The sequence below is a fragment of a genome, unplaced genomic scaffold, assembly GCF_019419815.1.
Source record: "Pyrus x bretschneideri cultivar Hongxiangsu unplaced genomic scaffold, Pyrus_bretschneideri_v1 Contig1, whole genome shotgun sequence".
NCBI classification, from domain to species: domain Eukaryota; kingdom Viridiplantae; phylum Streptophyta; class Magnoliopsida; order Rosales; family Rosaceae; genus Pyrus; species Pyrus x bretschneideri.
The window spans coordinates 4126945-4146494 of record NW_025999390.1 but is presented as its reverse complement, the minus strand read 5'-3'; the positions used below and the strand labels follow the sequence as shown (position 1 = coordinate 4146494).

The following is a 19550-nucleotide window of genomic DNA, read 5'->3' as shown; positions in this document are numbered from 1 at the left end:
ATCGTCAGCCTAAGTACGTGGTGAAAATTATCGATACGGTTGATCTGATTAGGATTATTCGTTCAGTCGTCTAATGGCGTGGTGGCGGGAGATGAAGTTCCCGATGCGGAAAATCTGGAGCCGGGTCGCAACCCACCTCGGCATCCACAAATCGGGTTTGTAATTTGGATTTCATTTCATATTCGTTGAGAAAACCTCATTTCTTCTTATAATCGATGTTTTTCGAGGCGTTAGTTAATCAAGAAAGAACAGACGTCAAGCATAAAGAATCTTTGTCTTGCGTAAGTATAATTAATTCGATGATTACGTTTATGGAAATTGAGATTGATTTGAATTTTGAACAGGGCTACCGAAGCTAAGACACGATATAAGAACATGCGAGTACGAGGACGTGCATGTGATGTGGAGGATGCTCAACCCTAACGACAGATCAGAGACCATTCAATTGGGAGGAGGAGGAGAAACGCCCAAGAAGAAACGTTTTTCCAATTTGCTCGATTGGATTAAACGAGCTCCATCCGTTTGCCGTGCCTTCTGATTTCTGATGTGTTTTTGGATCACAAGAAAAATTTCTCTCTTTTTTTTTCTTTTCGTTATGGGTATGTCAATATTCAACCATGTTTCAGCTCACAAATCGTTTTCTGGAAATTATGGTGGAAGTTATATTTTGGTGTCTGTTTCGTCTTCTTCCAATGACGTCAGTGGTCGGCCGCCGGTCTGTGTTTTGTGGATATCAACGGTTCATATATGTACTCTCTCTTCTTGTTATTAAATAAACTTAACTTGATTGTATGTTTGTGTATATTGTGTTGGACTGTTATATTTGTCTACAAGTGTTTAGTGGTACCAATTATCATGCTAGTTGAATGTTGTCATGCATTTATATAAAAGAAGTGCAAAGCAATGAAGGTAACGATTAGCATAATAAGAGCATATTTGAAGGAGACCGGTAGATTGTCTGTAAGATTTTTAAAGTGACGGATTAACTGAAAATGAGAGGATCTTGTTTTAAACAGGTAAATCAAAATAAAAAGGTGAATTTTAGCATAGATTCTTGTGTCATACCGCATGTGTCATGTTAGATGTTCACTTGATACGCACACTTAGGACGTACGCATTTTGGTGGAGGATAATAAAGGAGTCTATCTAGTGTATCTGAAGCAGGCAAATGATGTGCCATGAGCGAGCACCCTAAACTTAAGAATTTCTCCTTATTTAGGCCTAATCCAAGCATAAAATATGGATTGAATTGAAACTAAGCCTCAAAGGATTGTGTTAAACTAAGAGTAGTTCCATTTAGCCACTTAGTATTACGATCTAATGATATTCATCTTCACTTGTAATTGAGAAGTCATAGGTTCGATTCTCACTAAAGGAAAATTTAAATCACATTATTGATCGTCCATTGTAAGGCTAAGTCCACCTCTCTCTCTAAGATAATATCGTCCATTATAAGGTTAAGTCCACCTCTTTCTCTAAGATAATATTGTTGATTCCAAAAAAAAAAAACAAAAAACGCAGTTCCACCTTAAAATTGGCGCCCAAATTGCCAAAGCAATTGTGCAATTACTGCCTAGAAGACCAAAAACTTTGCTTCAGCCCATAGAAACAGTCGGGCAATTACTGGCCCACAGTGCCGGACTACTCAATCCGGCAAGGATTTCTTGTTGAATAAGCCCAATTGAAGGCCTGGTTGGAAATTACTCAAATACCCAATCCATGAAAAATGAGAAAAAATGAAAAATGGAACATCACGTGCCGGTTGGAGGATGAAGCGCCACGTTACAAGGAGGCGGCAGGAATGTTTAAAACGCCGCGTTTTGCGCCTAGTGCTGTATAAATAACAACGTTTAGCAAATGCGAGTCACAAGATTAGGGTTTTAGGTAGCCATCATATCCCGGCAGCTGCAGAGGCGACGCAGAAAACCCTAGCGAGATTCAAAGATGGGACACTCGAACGTATGGAACTCTCACCCCAAGAACTACGGCCCCGGTTCCCGCACTTGGTATGATTCTTCATCCCCAAATCTAACCTATTTTTTTTTAATTATTTTACCGATAATGTGCAATTAATCGCCATTTCCTTGCTCGAGATTTAGCTTATGTAAGAAAATTTACTTCGTAGAAATTATAGATTGGTTATGCCATTGTTTATGGTTACAAATTACCAGAGATTTTGAGTTTGTTTTTGCTTAATCACTCTCAAGAATCCTTTAAGTGTTTTTATGATTTATTTTATTTTTGGGTTTGTAAGTGTATTTGTTGGACAATGTGTGTGATATGGAAAACTTGTTTGTTAATTTGAACAGCCGAGTGTGTGGAAACCCTCATGGGTTGATCCGGAAGTATGCTCTGATGTGCTGCAGGCAGTGCTTCCGCAGCAATGCCAAGGAGATTGGCTTCATCAAGGTATGAATTCAATTTATTTAGTCATTTTTTTTGTTTTTGTTTCTGTTTTGATTGTATAGGGCTTCTGCCTTTGCGGCAGTGCTAGCTGTTTAAATAAGAGTAATCCAAACTACTACAGTATACAGTTAATGAGTCTATGTCTACCTGCATTGGGGTTTTCCTGTACAACTATTGATATATTGTACCTCCTTTTGAAGGGGATTTGCTCCACTGTTCATGGAGCGGGATATGTTATAACATTTATATCTCCGATATAACACGTATATTTGTCATATATCACCTACAGGTTTTTAGGTTCACATTTTGAATTACACGTGGATAAAACATATGTAGTGTACGTGTGGTGTATGTGTGAGTAATTACATGTATCGCTTGATTAACTGTGGAGCAGAATACTTGCTAAACAGCTAGTAATAGACACACACACACACATATGTACATATACATATAGTGGTATATTGCATGTGTGGAGTTTAGACACTAAATCCAAATCATGGAGTCCATGTCAAAGATCTCTAGGTCCAAGAAAATCAGTTTTGAGTTGATTGAGATGTGATCATCCATAACCCGACAATCCTCCCAGTAGTATTCCTGTTCTCCTGCTTTTGCATTATGTTTGATTATATGATTGTCAAGTTCTACCATATATATCCTAAGCACCGTACAATAAAAAAAAGATTTGGGTTCAGACAAGGTTTTTGGTGTCATTAAATCTTTGACGCGTTTTGTGTGTATTCTATTATAGAAATCCAATTTTATGTAAAACATAAGTCCCTGGATGATATTTTCTTCAATGGATGTTAATACATATGCACTATGAATGTGGTAACTGTTACTTATCACAAATACACACATTTTTGTTTCTTAATATTACGTTAGTTTTTTAAGTGCTTATGGACGGTCTTGTGCTGATTAGATTTTCCTCCATTAGCACACAACAAATTCATAAGCTACAGTTATTGTTGCCACCTTGTCTTTCAAGTTATTCCTTATTATTGCAAGGAAAAGCTATCCACTCTTTGGCAAACATTTCACATTACTCAAACACTGTCTTTTTTCCGATTAAATATTTCATTACTAGGATGGTAGTCTGAGCTACCCCTGCTTTCCCTTTGACTAGACATGAGGGTATGCATGGTGCGTTGAACATACTTTTATGTCCACATATGCATCCCTGGATGAAAGTACTTCTGTATTTCTTCTATAGATGCATGTTTGAAAAGACTCATGTTGTACTTATGGATAGTGTCATTATTTGAGTGAGTATATACGTGATTGAGGCATGGGAAAGTGCTCTGCATGAGTTTTTTTTTTAATTTAATTTAATTTTATAGATTTATGTGCTGATTGACGATCTCGTGCAGATTGGTTCTCCATCAGCAAATCATAAGCTACATCTACGTGTGCCAACTTGTCTTTTTAGCTGTTCTTTAAGCGAATGTTTTGTTGATTCAATATGTTAAGCATGTATCAGATCTTCATGCATGTGCTTATTGACGGTCTTGTGCTGATTAGTTGTTCCCATCAGCACATAACATTATCATAAGCTACATTCACTTGTGTCAACTATTTTAGTTTTTCCTTATGGTACATAGGAAACGCTTTCCTTGCTTTGACAGACATTTTCATAACTTTAAAAACATGTTCCGTCTGCTTTCCAGTATCACTCTTGAATATTATGGCTTTCTCGTATCACCCTATACTTTCACGTTGTCAGCTGTTTTGTTTTTGTGTCTTGCTGACCTTGTTCAATGGAATAGGTTATTTTTGTCAAAATTTCCCTGGTGCGTTCTGTTTGTTGATCTTTTGAAATTATTTCACTTGGGTTTTGTTGATGCTGATGTGATTTGAGGTCTTATTACGGAATGTTGTAAATCAAGCTGTGATCTTACAACTATCAATGATGACTAAATATAAGGCTTGTTTCTCAAGAACATTCGCAGTGGCCGCCTAAGAGCTTTCGCCTTTTGTGAGGCTTGAGAGCTAATGCTGCTTTATCTTCCTTGGATGTCTGAGATTTGGATAATTAGGATTATCCATCCTTCTATACAGCTACCTTACTTGTTATAAATTTGTGTATGTGTGTCCGTGTCTTGAATTTGGACGCGTACTTATGCTGTGTTGTATCTTCATTGCAGTACCGCTAATTGGAGAGACCACCCGATTCAGATCGGCCATCAAGTCGTCTGAAGTATGGAGCGTGGGATTGTTTTCATTGTTGCTGTTCCTTTTCATTTTCTTATATAAGACCATAATGTAGTATAAAGTTTGACAGTTAGTTGTTGACGGAGCCATTGTTGAAACTATTTGATGCATTTGAATTTTGTTATCCAGTGGGTTGGAGTGGTTTTATCCCTTTAGATTTGATGGTAATAGAATAGCGAATGATAAATGTTGGTTTGAGTCCATACTCTGTTGTCTCATTTTCTTGGTGAAGAATTTAAAACAAGATGTGTAATGTGCAAGGTTACGCCCATACGATGGTCAATTCATGGTGATGATGGGCGTCCGCACATCATCTTTGATTAATCAAAAGATGTATTAATGTGGTATTTCGTTAGGGGTCAATGCAGTGCTTCGACGGTAATGATGACGATCAACATTTAGCCATCTATTTGTTTGTCTTAGATTTGACTATTGTAAATAGCGAGTTTGTAACTATTTATTATCAACGTTCATTATGATTTAGCTCGAATGTCTCGCTGCCTAAATATATCATTATAATGAAATAACATTAAAAAATCGATTAACATTAGGAGTGAGCAATGTTTGGCTTTCTTATTAGAAGCACAAAACCTAATCTAATAGAAAAAAAAAAAAAAAAAAAAAAAAAAAAAAAGGAAAAGATGGAGGTGCGGGGAATCGAACCCCGTGCCTCTCGCATGCGAAGCGAGCGCTCTACCATATGAGCTACACCCCCTTGTTGCTAACCTTTCATTACCAAATGTATCACAAGTATATAATTGTTTTTAAGGGTTATTTTTAAGAAAAACTAACTAAAAAAAACTTTTATTTTAATGAAAAGTTACTTTTAAAAGTATAATGAATAGTATCACAAAAATGTATAAATATAATTTTTCGTTAAAAATAAACCGTAATTCTTTTTTTTTACCGTGTAAATGGCGCTCTGCCAAATGCGGCAGACGTGCCCAAAAAGCTCACCTTCCACGGCAACCCTATGAACACTGAAGCCTTTTCATTCCCCCACCCGACACTGTTTCCTTTCGCTTTCTGCAAACACAGTAAATGAAGCTCTTAAATGCTCTGCTACCTCTCCTCCTGCATGTATTACAAAAGAAAACGCAGTAAATGACACCCACATGCTTTCTTTTATCACTCACTCACCACCACGAAACAACCCCCAAATAAAAAAAGCAATAAAATTTTGTACAAAAAGCAAGCATGGGTTCTTCTTCTTAGCCCCGGAATTCCTGGTAGTGGACTTCGTTCTCCTCTTAAAATCTTTGGCGTGACGGAAGGCCGGTTCGGTGAGTGCGATTCTCTTTCCAGCTGGGAAGGGACTCCGCTGCTGCCAAATTTCTCATGCGTTGATTTTACTTGCTTTAAAAGCCTAGGGTGTCTTCTGGAGGAGATTGTGATTTGGGTTTTTTGGTGTGATTTTGGTGCTGTTTCTTTACAGTTTACACTATGAAGTCTTCTGGAATTTGGGTTTTGCCTTTTGTGCTCGCAACAGTTTTAGTCTTCTTCCTCGGTGTCTCTAGCAGCAGAAATAGCTCCTTATTTCCTGGTAAGGTTTTAATCTTTCTTTGTTTCCCTTGATTTGTCTGGTTTTTTATGGGGTTGAATTTGCTTATTCTTTTAACGAAAGTGGCTTTTGGCTTTTGCAATTTAGTTGGTTTACTCACTCATTGGAGGTTGTAACTTGTGTATGCATGCATCAGTAATCTTGCTTATCTTGAATCAAACTACAATCTCCTTGATGTTGTTACAGATAGTATCTTCAACCACCATGCTGATGGACCAAAAATGATTGTTAGAAACAGAAAGCTCAAGGTACATGCACAAACTTTTTGATTTTTAATAAAAAGAAAGCACGTACCGCCCTCAATTCGAAAGTCAAATAGAAGAAACTTACGTGCAACGAGTATATCATTGTGTAATGTGTTCACAATAACATCCCCGTTGCACGGAAGTCCTCATGTCAAACACTATTCACAAGCTAGCTCAGAGGCCAACATTTGTCAAAATTACAAATTGTTGCCCGTTTAATCATCTTACTAGTACGATTTCTTCGTGATGTTGGGATTTGTCTTTGTTTCTGAAAGTACAGGAGAGTGGTACTGCTGGCAATGTGAATCTGGATGACTATCAACCCATTGATCCTTCTCCGAGTTCGAAAGCTTCCATCAAACCTGGTCCAATCGAGCACGGCGCACCTATAATCCCGTACATTCCAAAGCCTTCGCCTCCTGCTCGTCCCAATCCCGGCGGTACTCCTTAGCCAGCTTTAGACCTGCTCCCTTAATTACTAGAATCTTGATGTTAATTGCAACTGGGTAGTTGTTTTAACAACCTTCCATGCATATTATGTGTACAACGCTCATGCACTTTTCAGACTACTTGTGTTTCTTGTAACAACAATAATTGCCCGCTTATTCTTATGCAAGTCGACCACTTTGTGGGGTTTGATTTCTTTAATCTTATCTCTGAACTACACATAAAAATGCACACTTCAACTGAGCCTTGGCTAGACCAATGTGTCTTTCACTTTGCGTTTAAGTTAGAATCACTCTACTCTCCGTAGTTTAGATGAATTTAGGAGTCGTTTGATAACCATTTCGTTTTCAGCTTTTACTTTTTTTGTGTATAACTAAAAATAGAAATCTTGTTTGATAACTACTTTCAATTTTGCAAAAAATGAAAACTAAAATAAAAAATGTGAAAGCTCAAGGCTAAATTATGAAAATTCAAGAAAACAGTTTTTAGTAACCAAACAAAATTTCAGTTTTAAATAAGGTGAAAATAAAAAATAAAAACGAAATGATTATCAAATGACAATTTAGAATGTCGGTTGTATCAAAATGAACGACATATAAAAAAGAGTTATTCGTTCGAGCAACCTAGAGCTTGCAAACTTGACTTGAGTTTGTTGCAATTTTATACATAGGAACATGCTTTAGAGCCCAACTTTTTTTAACGATTTCACATTCCTAAAACTTTTATTTACAATTTTGTATAATATGAGTGGGGCTGGTTGAGTAAAGTGTGATAGTTATTTAAGAACTCAAGATCAAGGTCTTCTTGGAAAAGGGTTGACATTATCATAATATCATTTTAATTTACGGTTAGCAAAACCGGAGAATCTTAGTTATAGCCTTTTATCCAGTTGTATATTTCTTTGTATTTATCATTGTAAACGGTTGTATATTTCGTTTTATTTATCTTTCTTGTCAAATTTTATCTTAAATGATACATATTATGTAATTATCGTTCTTATCACGTAATAAGCACAAACAAATAGACAAAGGTTGCAAGGAAAATTCTCTTAATTGAAAATAGAATACACATAGGGGCCCCCGACCTTTTCTCTCAAGCTTTTTGAGGGTCCGTCTGTACTTTTCTCTTTTTTTTCTGTGGGGTTTGAACTCATATTTTCTTCCTGCCTTTCACTTTTCTCTGATTGAATTAACAGAGTGATTAGTACTTGTAATGATAATTAGGGTCATTAATTATCTAATGATAAGAATTAGGCTGAAAATTTAAACATAATTTGGGTGAGAATTATGTGTGTGTTAAATTGGCAGGCACGTTGCCAAAAATATTGAGGTCATAGTAATAACAGTTAGGCAAAAGAATCCTCAGCCATTTCTGTCCCTGCTGCCACACTTTTTTTTATGGCTTTGGGAGTGGAAAGATTAAAGATAGAAGCATCCTCTTGATTAAAGCTAAGGGGACCATGAAAAATTATCACTTTGTGTGTATGTAACTCAAGTTTTGGAAGGAAGGTTTACCTAACCTAATCACATTTAATTACTTTAATCAATTATATGATGTGGATTAGGTAGTAGTTCCCAAGTCATTTTGCTTTCCATCTGCGAAAACTGTCGTTCATCGACGATATCGTACTTCGTTAATCCGCCTATGGTAGGTTTCTGATGTTATGTTGCATAAATTTGTATGTACGGTATCATATGGTAGGTGCATCTCCAAAATAATGGCAGTGTTTGGTTAACCATTGATTTTAGGTCTCTTTAAATGAGGATTTGTTCCTTCTAAATGGTTTCTTTGTTTTTCCTTTGTGCGACTGAATTGTGGGTCAAGATTAGGAGGTTTTTTCTACGTTAGTTGCTAGTTGTTTGTGACAGATTCCTTTAATCGAGAAGGACTTATATATAATGAATTCATCTTTATGTGTTTAATAATACATTGTCAAGTGCAAGTTTCTCTGTGGATCGTGATGTATTACTAGATTAAAACACTACGTGATAATGAATTTGTTCCATGTAAGTTCAAAAACGAGAAAACAGTTGTGTCATGTCATCATGCTGATAATGAAAGAATTGGCATCAATCCGTCATAAATTTGCACCCCTTAATCATTTTTAGATACTTGATAAAAGTTATTCAATCACTGTCCACATTGATGACATAAATAAAAAACAATCTTGCAAATATGAAATTAAATATCAAATGTACCACCATCTTTTGTCCTAAATCCCCTTTTTACGTTATGATAGAGGCTCCAGCAGGTGCCAGATTGTAGTCCATATAATGCCACTTTACAATATCAACACACCTGGATAATGTGACCTGTCATATATGGTTCGTCCTTTAACCAAATCCACAGAACAATACAGTGAATCCGTTTGGTAGGCTGAATGAAATTGAACTTTAGGAATAAAATTAGATTAGTAGAGACTTGAAAGATAATACTTGTAATTCATATATAAGGATAGATTAGATCTCTCTTTTTATTATAGATTCATAACTCATTATGTCTAGTCTTATCTATCTCATATTTTGACACAACAAATAAGGAACTGAACTCAAACTCAAATGCATTTTATTTGTTCACAACAGATTCCAACCAAGCACGACAAACATGCAATTAACTAGTAGACCAATCTTGAAATATATTCCAGCCTGAATAGAAGTCCATTGAATATCGTGCTTACTCAAAAAAAAAAAAAAAAAAAAAAGTAGAAGTCCAAAAAATGAATAATTGTGGCTCTTTTTTTATCTGTTCGGCTTTGCGCATTCTTAAAGTTAAAGGCAAATGCGTTTAGAACATTTTACTTCTAATCAATTTTCTTCAACTTTGATCTCATTTAATAACATGATTAATTGTTTTAGGTTGTCATTTAGAGCATAGGGGTTCAGTCTCGAATTAGTTAATCATTTTGATTTTCCAAATGATGATTTTCTCCCAAAATTTGGTGCTCGAGTGAGGTTTTATCAATGTATCACCTATCTTTCGATGTCATGTTTAGCGAATCTCTTAAATGTAATCAATTTGTCTAAATTGCTTCTACACAACCATCATGTGATCAAATCACGCTATTAGTGTTATATAAAACAACAAAATATACACTCGGGTGCATGTAAGTCTCTCTTATCTGTTTGTGCAACTCGCTTGGAGAGAAGTGGGACCCTCAAAAGGCATAGGCACAAAAAGCAAAGTGGAGGAAAGATAGAGGCAGAGGGGACGGAGCAGCCTAGAAAAGATGCCTTTTTTTCTTCTCAAAGATGGTCGACGATAACCATAAATCATGTAGTGTTTAGCCCACTTTATGTTAAGAAAGTGGGGATGGCCTTAAAGAACAGTGATTTGATGTCGATTAGGCAACAAAACAGTAATCATGGATGGTCCTTAAGCAACAAAACAACATGGAATGGAGGGCACCCGATTTAGCTTTTGTTTCTTCATCGAATTTAGGCAGGTATTTATTTCCTCTCCTCTCTAAATAAATGCATGGCTTCCCACAACTACTTGCTCATCATTCTACCTGTACATTTATTTTGTTTTGCATTTTTAGTTTCTCCCTACACTTAAAACTGCACGAAACATCCTATCAAACGTAAAAGACATTAAAGGAAAATTATATGAATTTGGAAGAAAACTTATCAACAGTTGTGATATCACGATGGCATCTCTCTTATAAATTACGAATTTTCACCTGTTTTGACTATTTCACTCGAATACGTTATTAGCTTGGAATACAACCACGAGAAGTGGTCCTTAATCCTTAATCATGTTTTTATGCATGCCTCACATATGTATATATATTGCATATATGTGTGGTCTCAACATTTGGTCTCTTTTACCAAAAAATCCAAACACATACATAGAGTGTTGGAGAAGGGATTATAAAAGGAGGAAAAAGGAAAGGGTGATAGATCTAGTTCCTTGGACAAAGGAGAGAGGTCAATTGAAAATAGCAGTTACTGGAATTTACACCAGTGAAATGCAGTAACTTCTAAATTAGGTATAAAAGTGGAAGTGAAGTCCAAGTTTAAATAAGATGCAATTCTGGGAGAAAAAGCAAGGTAGGTCTTGTAAGATACCTCCCTCTTCCTTTTTAAGTATGCCTTGGCTGTGTAAATTAAGGTTTTAATAATTTAATTAACCAAAAATAGCATATTAACTTTGTTAATTAATCAAGTAACATCCTGGGGATTATATAAAAAGTTGGTTGCAGCTGACTTGTTTGTTTTAAAAGTAGAAGTCTTTATGCTTAACTCCTTTGTATCATTAACATATGAATGATTTCGTCATATGTTATCCTAAAGAGTAATGCTAGGAAGACCATCTATTTAAACTATATTTTGTAAATTATATGACGTGGTTATTAATAATTAGATTATTATTTAAGTGTTGATTAACGTTCTTAATTTTTATTCGTGACACATTACATGATTTGCAAATATGGTCTAAAAAATTGATCTGTCTAGCATTACTCTTTAAGAATAATGATTGATAATCATGTCACTAAACGATAGATACAGGTGCGGGTACAATCGAGGAATAGTTAAGATTCTAATAAGAAAGGGAGTCGGTTTGCTTTAATATCATTGCATTAAAAAGGTAAGATTTAGAATTACTTAAGATTGACATAAAGAAAAGAGAAAGATTAACTTAAAGAAAGTGGATTTACTAAGCATGAAGGAATGTGATTCTCCTTTTCACTTTTGTATGATTCAAAGTTAGCTAAGCCACCCAATAATCATACTAGAAAACCAATTACTACATATTGGTAACCTTCTTCTTCCATAATTTCATTATATATAACCTAGCAAAAGGTGAATCATTCTAGTGGATAAAACTTTTTTCTATTTCAATTCACTATAATTTGAGTTCAAAACTCCCGGATTAAAACTCTACCTCTATCAAAAGTTTAATTTAGAGTAGTAATATCAATTCGTGTGTGTGTGTGTATATATATATATAACTGTTATTATCACTCCAAAAATCTCATTCTACATTCCTTACAAGTGTAATTTTTTTTACTCATTATAAAAAGTTTGGAGTGAAAAATAGAAAAAATGGAGCAAGCGTAGGTAACACCCACCTAGAAACCAATAAAACTTTAATGAGTGGCAAAGTTTTGGGAAATTAATTCGTTTTAACAAAGAAAGGAGAAAAGAAGATGTCAAATTAAATCAAATCAATAATTTTCTTATCGTCATAAATTATTTTCTCACATTAACATCAGCCATAAATAATACGAAAGTTCATCACCAAATTTATAGGTTTGACAAATTTTTTTTTTTTTTTGAAAATAACGATGTCTTCATTTAATTAATTACTAAATATATTATTATTTTGTAATTGACAAGAAAATTGATAGAATCCAGAATTTCTAATGGGTTGGTCAACTAAACACCTAATTTTTCATACCGGTGTTGAAGAAAGGAACAGCATAACGTCTCTTCGAAGATTCATATTCCTTCTCCACATTCGTATCTCTCTTTTGTTCTTGGTGACGCAAATTACACACAACCTCATGGCGTGCAATCTTAAGCTCACAACTCGCCGCCACATGTAACTCCTTAAATAAATTCTTAAGCTAATCGCGTTAACTATCTTTCGACTCTTAAAATTACCATACAGTCAAACTCGCTTATATAATCAATAAAATATTGTGGAACAAAGAGCGAACATGAAAAAAAAAAAAACATAATCTTTGATGATCCAAGTGCGCATAATTTCATACTTAAATCCAACGTATTTTGAGTTTGGCGGTCATAGAGATATATGATACTACCATTTTATATGTTATATTAGTATGTTTTTAAGAACTGTTATTGATACTTTAAAAATGTACTTTTACACTTACCAAAAAAATGTAGGTGTTGCACAGCTAAAAATAATATTGCAAAAATAATTAAATTAAGAATAATATTATCCACACACTCATTTTTACTTCTCACGCACTATTCTCAACTTTTGACCATCGGATTGAATGAATTGAAGAAAATTAATAACAAAAAATTAACAAGAGCACATAAAAGATAAAAAAAAAAAAGTATATAAATAATAATATTATTAAATTAATAACAATACGTGACAATGTTACTCTAACAACTTTTGAGTCAAGTCCTAACCTACTATTTTAAAGTTTAGATTAACAATTAAAAAAGATCCCGTTGCCTAAAACCAGTGTGTGCCCGAAGGAACATTAAATAAAAAGGATGTGCTATCCACACACTCTATTTTGATAATTTTTGTCCGTTGATCTTTTTCAATTTATCCGATTCAACGGTCGAAAATTAAAAAATATGTGAAAAATAAAATAAAATATTTAGATATCGCATCCCAATAAAAATAAAAAAGCGAAGAAAAAACAAAATAGAAAAATATTTATTTAAAAGGGAATTGAAATTGAGCCCACAACCCAAACACGGGTGCGCCTGCTGCCTAGTACGACAGTTACGCTCCCAAATATCGCCTAATCAACTTCTTCTCTCGCCGATTTAATCGTAACGGTCATATATCATCGTATAATCTTCCACATTACAAATTATCCGATCGCTCCCCAAAAAAGCACTTTTGTAGAAAGCCGCCCCTCCCCATAACCTCCCTCTCACTCTCCCCTCTCTCTTTGTTTTCCTAATTTATTTTTCATTTTTTGCGATTTTTAAAATTTTTATCCGAGAGCTGTTGGACTCGCAGGGATAGTCGGAGGTTTTGCTTTTAGGTCCCTGGAATTTCGTTAATCTGCGAGGGGTTAGGGTTTTTGGAGGATGAGATTTGAATGGGATTTTGAGTTTCTGCGATGGTACCTGCTGTGTCGACGACATTGAACCCCAAAGCCGCGTCCCAAGGAGGAGGTCGTCCTCAAAACGGCACCGTAAGGCCGCCTCTTCTGCCTTCTGAATCCGACAATGGCGTTGCTGTTCCTCGCCGCCTCAAAGCTCGGGAGGTCACTTCTCGGTACATGTCCTCCTCCTCCTCTTCTTCTTCCTCAACCTGTTCAAATTCAAGGCGGTGTCCGTCGCCGTTGCCGTCCAGAACTGGCGGTTCGACGGCGGCGACGCCGTTGTCGCAGTCTGTGAAGCGCTCGCAATCGGTGGAGAGGAGGAGAGTTGTCACTCCTGGCCCTAATTCTTTGGATTTGAGGATCGGGAATGGTGGTGCAGGCGGCGGCGGCATGTCCGCGGCTCAAAAGCTACTGTTCACTTCGACGAGGAGATTATCGGTGTCGTTTCAGGGCGAGTCCTACTCCCTCCAGGTTAGTAAAGCGAAGCCGGCGCCGTCTCCGAATACAAGGAAAGGCACGCCGGAGAGGAGGAAGGTCACGACGCCGTTTAGAGCGGATCAGAGTGAGAATTCAAAGCCGACAGAGCAGCAGCTGTGGCCTGCGAGGTTGCGGCAACCAAATAGTATGAGTAGGAGCTTGGATTGCACGGATGAGAGGAAGAGGGTGAGTGGATCTGGGGCCAATGTGGTTAGGGCATTACAAAACTCGATGGTGAATGATGTTGATGGGAGATTGAGGTCGAATTCTTGCAATTTAGGTTCAGTGAAAGCTACTGAGCCAGTTGATGACGGCAATTCAGCTACTACACAATCTGAGCCTGTGGCTTGTTCCGATTCTGATAGTGTGTCTTCCGGCAGTACTAATTCAGGACCACACGAGCTTGGTAATGTTGGTGGTGGTGGCACAAATGGCTACGGCGGTGTTGAACAAGGGCCACGGCCTAGAGGGATAGTGGTCCCTGCGAGGTTTTGGCAAGAGACTAACAATAGATTGCGCCGCCAATCAGAGTCTAATAAGGGCAATGCAACCAAAAATATGGGTTCTCCTAAACAGATTGAGAGCAACAGGTTATCTATGGATAGTCCAGTGTCATCTCCTCGAGGTGTTGTGAATAGCAGGGGGCAGTTATCCCCTATTCGTGGAGCTGCTCGACCTGCTTCCCCAAGTAAGCTCAGCAGGTCTTTGGTGCCATCTTCACCTATGAGGGGAGTGAGCCCTTCTCGGGTGAGGAATGGAGTGGTAGCTACTCCAAGTAGTAGTTTGAGCAACATGCCTTCAGTTTTAAGTTTTGCTGCTGATGTTCGAAGAGGGAAGGTTGGAGAGAACCGGATAGTTGATGCACATGTGGTGAGGCTATTACATAACCGGCTCTTGCAGTGGCGTTTTGTAAATGCTAGAGCTAATGCCGCCCTAGCTGCACAGAGTTCCAATGCAGAGGTATAGCTTCTGGACTTTATCCTTAATGTCTGGCTTATTTGTTTGGTTCCAATAACGAATAGATTTGTTTTGTTAACTATTTTCCTGTTTATGGGACCTTTGTTTTATAGGGGAATCTTTGACTGCTTTTGGGTTTTTTTTTCTTAATTGATCACCTTTACATCTCTTGGTTGTAGAATTTACATGTAAATTTAAGTTGTGATTATGTTTCTAGTCTCTTAATATTATGCTATGGCCTCCTTTTAGTTTTGTTCATACGATACTGTTATTTTCCCCACAAATGTTCCAAGTGGGATATTCATGTGTAAATTCAAACGAGACTTGTGTTTGCAGTCAAAGTTGAGGTAATGTAAGGTATTCTGTTTTGTGTGTTCTGATCTAAAACATGCTTGGGGAGGATGAATGACGGAAAACAGAGGTTCTAAGTTGTAAGTTGCGAGAAAGGGAAAAATGGGTTATTTCAAGTCATTTGATGGGAGCTGTCATGTGATGTGTATTTGTGTATTATAGATGAGAACCTTCAAGGTGGTTAACTTGAGAGCTTGTTGGCACAAAAGCTTGATGATTGAAGTTTGACATGCAGCTTTGGTGGAAAAAGGCTCTCTTGAATTATTATTGGCGTATGATATCAATAGGCTTTATTTGGGACTCTTCTTGGAAACACATACCAGATTAATTATTTTCCTGTTTTGACTATCAAAACAGAATTCGTTGTTGTGCAGGAATATTATTCTGTAATTTTTAATTTTTTTTTTTCGAACTTGGGATGAAAAGTGAATTTTAGATGGATGTGGATAGTTACCACGTATTAAAACTTCTTGGGTTAAAAAAGGAATCTAAAGTATTACAAATAAATATTGAATTAGTGAAGGATGCATGAATTCAGGTTTAACTGCTTCTCTTTGCCTTGTTATACGTGTTAATGTAACCCATTTTGACCACTTAATTCTTAACTCTAACTTTAGTTGTCTCAAATTCCTTCCATCAGAGAAGCCTCTATAATGCATGGGTAACGAGTTCAAGACTTCGTGAATCTGTAAGACAAAAACAGATTGAGTTACATCTGCTGAGGCAACATTTGAAGCTAACTTCCATCCTAAAGGGGCAAGTAAGACCGCTGACTACATTCTACCTTTATTTCTTATCAATCTTTGGCCTGGTTATTCATGATTGTCAGTTCATTGCATGTGAGTTCTGCTCCTAAAGGTCATTTGTTGCTCATTTTTCACTTACACACACGCTCACAGATATAGCTTGCACTGAAAAATCTGAAAATTACTTATTGTTTAGAGGAAAGAATTATGTCTTCATGGCCATTTGGTACTCCTCAATGTATGCATTGCTTTTGCAGAAAGAGATTTTGGCATTGTATTTTAATGAGGGTTGAGTTTAATCCTTTATTGCTTGATGAGTGCAGATGACATATCTGCAAGAGTTGTCACTTATGGATCAGGATTACTCTGATTCTTTGTCAGGGGCCATCGAAGCTTTGAAAGCTAGCACACTCCGCCTTCCAGTTGTTGGTGTAGCAAGGGTATGCACCTCTCCTATACTTCTTCTTTAGCTAGTTCCTTATATACAGTGACAGCTCATTGCCTAACAATTTGTCATGTGTTGACTCTTCATTGCTACAGGCCGATGTCTACAACGTGAAGGATGCTATTTCTTCAGCAGTTGACGTGATGCAAGCGATGGCATCATCAATATGCTTATTGTTATCGAAGGTGCCTTTTTTTTTATTTTTGATCATTGGAATCCTTGCCTTCTGTTTTTGTTTTTGCATCTATAACTAGCACTTTTATTCATTGTTCATGCCTTCTAAAAGTCTGTGCACTTAAAGTCCTATCCGGGAATGCAAATATAGGTTATGTCGTAATACATGTGAGTTCTAGAGTGTGATGGTTGACTTGCTATGTAGATACAAACGATGTAGTTTAATTTAGAATTTCTGCTGCGTGTGATGCCTTTTTGAGTAGAATATGAACGACACGTGACAATATCAAATCTAGTGGGTATAACAAAGGGGTTCCATAGGTTTTCACTTACAATACCAGTGGTGGGCAGATCTTATAAACATGGGGTGATTTCCGTGATGTTTTACTCGTAATGCATTTAGACCTACCTCCCTTAAAATGCTTGAACGACCAGTAATTATGTCCAATAATAATGCATTTGGCCCTAGCTGACAAACTATTGAACTTCCTGTTTGACGTTTTGTTTTTCCATTGGTCTGAAACCACGTGTAATTAATAGGTTGGGGATGTGAACTTTTTGGTGGCTGAACTTGCAAATGTAACTGCGAAGGAGCATGCTTTGCTTGGTCAGTGCAGAGATCTATTGTCAACAGTTGCAGCCATGCAGGTAAATTTCGTATTTGGTTTCTGTTTTAATATCAAAATCACGTAATGGATAGTAATTAGACAACAGTTCAGTGGTAATTTACGTGAATATCATCCCAGTGTGTTACTATGTGATAAACCTGACCCTTGCACAAGTTAAGCCTGAACAAATTCTTCAGCGTAATCTGTACTGTTGATTTTGTGAAAAGGCAAAATGATAGATGTGACACTAATGTTTGACATTACCGGTGCTGGTAGTTATGTATGGTTTATAATTTTGCACATTGGCATTGTCCTTTCAGATTCCTCCTGTCCTCATTTGTATCCACTTGCGATAAATTATCACATAGAAGAATATAATGCGGATTGTGAGCATTATTCCTTGTGCTTCTACGACCTCGAAATCTTACTTCCGTTCCCAAGCCAATCATGAAACCTAATTCATTATTGAAACTCCTACCCCAGTGTACCGTCTAGAAATACAATGACCCTGAAATTTTGCGTAAATTTGGGATGCAGAAGTGTAATTAACCATTAAAGGGTACAATTTGAGTGGTGCAGATTTCTATTCTCCAATAGCTTTTAACATTCTTGTCCTCTCTTTCTCATAGTTTATCTTATCCGTGAAAGTTTCTTTTTTTAATTGTCAGGTGGAGGAATGTAGCCTCAGGACACATATTTTACAACGGAAACGCGTACCTGACAGCCTCACGAAAGTGTAACGCTAAATCGTATTATGACTGCCTAAACAGCTAACATCGACATCAGATTCTTTTTCCTTTTGCACAAATCTGACCTTCGAATCCGTCAAGCCGAAGCGAAAACAAGAGAGAGAAGATTAAAATGGGTGGCTTATGAAAGCAGGAAAGTGCTTAAATTATGCCGTTTGCTGTGTTTAAGGTACTACGCGGAATTGAGATGCTCACGTGCATATATAGCAGGAAATTTGTCTTGTCAATATCAAATTAATTTATGTACACACCTTTGCTTTATCCATAAGTGAAGAGGAAAATATGTGTAAATATGTGCAGTGATGCTTTTAATTTTTGTTTAATTTAATAGCTTTTGCAAGTTTATATGTTAGCGGGTGGCGTTGATAGAAAACTACAATTGCTTGTAATTGCTATCTACCCAGATTACCATGGGCTTCCTACTATTTGAAGGAAGCTGTGAGTTCCAATCTATGGTATGAAAACTTTCAAGAGCGGTAACTTGTTTTGCGTGATCAGATATAGCGGCATCAATCGAGTGTAACTGATCACGCTAAATATGGCCCATCTCCTGATCAGCCTATTTATGTTGGAGTCTTTCTATATGGGTCTAATTTCATAAGCCTGTTTTGAATGAAGTCTACTAGTATTACACCATCATACGTGAGGTCTAAGTAGACACACCTCCATCTCAGTTATTCACATGTCCAAAATTTTGACACGAATTACAATACTTGCCATTGTATAGTTTTTGAATTATGAGATATAAAAATATGATTCATGCAAATAAACAATCAATGCAGGCAGGACTTTGAGTTTTGAAGGATTCATACAATGTTGTTAGTTGCTTTTGTCGTTTACCCATATGAGTGGAAGGAAAATTATTTACTTAGGAGGAAATATAATTCTTCTATTAGGCTGGAAGTTTACGTTATATACACTTGATTGGGGAATTTGTTTTATGAAATTGGGTTTAAATTACTGATTTGGGTAGCCACTTAGTACTAAGTTTTAGTGGTATTCTTCTTTATTTGTAAGTGAGAGCTCTCGATTCTCACCAGATAAATTTGAACCATAGTATTGTTAGTCCATTGAAAGGAATATTACCAGTTTCGAGCTTAAGATTTCTTACTTCTAAACGAAGATGAATATCACCGGATCATAGTACTGAGTGATTTATGTACGATATTTTAAACAAGTCAGTATCAATAGCTAACGTAAAATTCTAGACCTCTATTATATCAACTATAAATAAAAAAATAAAAAAAAATATGAGAGAAGTGTAGGCGGGGGACCCACAGCATCTTGTGATACGCGGCGAAGCGAATGGATTGGAGCAAAGTCGGTCGCTTTTGGAACGAACAGTGTTCCGTATGTGTGTCCTTTTCCTAGGTTTTAAAATAAAGGTGGTGACGCCGTGGAAGCCACTTGCAA

General features: G+C 36.6%; 3 protein-coding genes and 2 non-coding genes across 5 annotated transcripts; 4 read left to right on the top strand and 1 right to left on the bottom strand.

Annotated features, from left to right (window-relative positions):
- Positions 1–1844: 1844 nt before the first annotated feature.
- LOC103950943 (40S ribosomal protein S29) lies at positions 1845–4769 on the top strand. Its single transcript, XM_009362213.3, has 3 exons — positions 1845–2006; positions 2310–2409; positions 4548–4769. Exons 1-3 carry the CDS (start codon positions 1945–1947, stop codon positions 4554–4556), a joined length of 171 nt encoding a protein of 56 aa, XP_009360488.1. The 5' UTR covers positions 1845–1944; the 3' UTR covers positions 4557–4769.
- Positions 4305–4428, top strand: LOC125480208. The gene has a single exon (XR_007260603.1). It is a non-coding gene; the product is annotated as a small nucleolar RNA SNORD14 (small nucleolar RNA).
- Positions 4770–5256: 487 nt separating the features above from the next.
- TRNAA-CGC lies at positions 5257–5329 on the bottom strand. The gene has a single exon. It is a non-coding gene; the product is annotated as a tRNA-Ala (tRNA).
- A 316-nt stretch (positions 5330–5645) lies between these two features.
- Positions 5646–7068, top strand: LOC103950954. The gene is made up of 4 exons (XM_009362220.3): positions 5646–5897; positions 6050–6157; positions 6362–6423; positions 6701–7068. The coding sequence occupies exons 2-4, from the start codon at positions 6058–6060 to the stop codon at positions 6869–6871; spliced, it is 333 nt and encodes a 110-aa protein (XP_009360495.1). The 5' UTR covers positions 5646–5897; positions 6050–6057; the 3' UTR covers positions 6872–7068.
- Positions 7069–13257: 6189 nt separating this feature from the next.
- On the top strand, positions 13258–18477 carry LOC103950965 (QWRF motif-containing protein 2). The gene is made up of 6 exons (XM_009362231.3): positions 13258–15067; positions 16056–16175; positions 16485–16601; positions 16702–16791; positions 17321–17428; positions 18057–18477. The coding sequence occupies exons 1-6, from the start codon at positions 13646–13648 to the stop codon at positions 18126–18128; spliced, it is 1929 nt and encodes a 642-aa protein (XP_009360506.2). The 5' UTR covers positions 13258–13645; the 3' UTR covers positions 18129–18477.
- The last annotated feature ends 1073 nt before the right edge of the window (positions 18478–19550 follow it).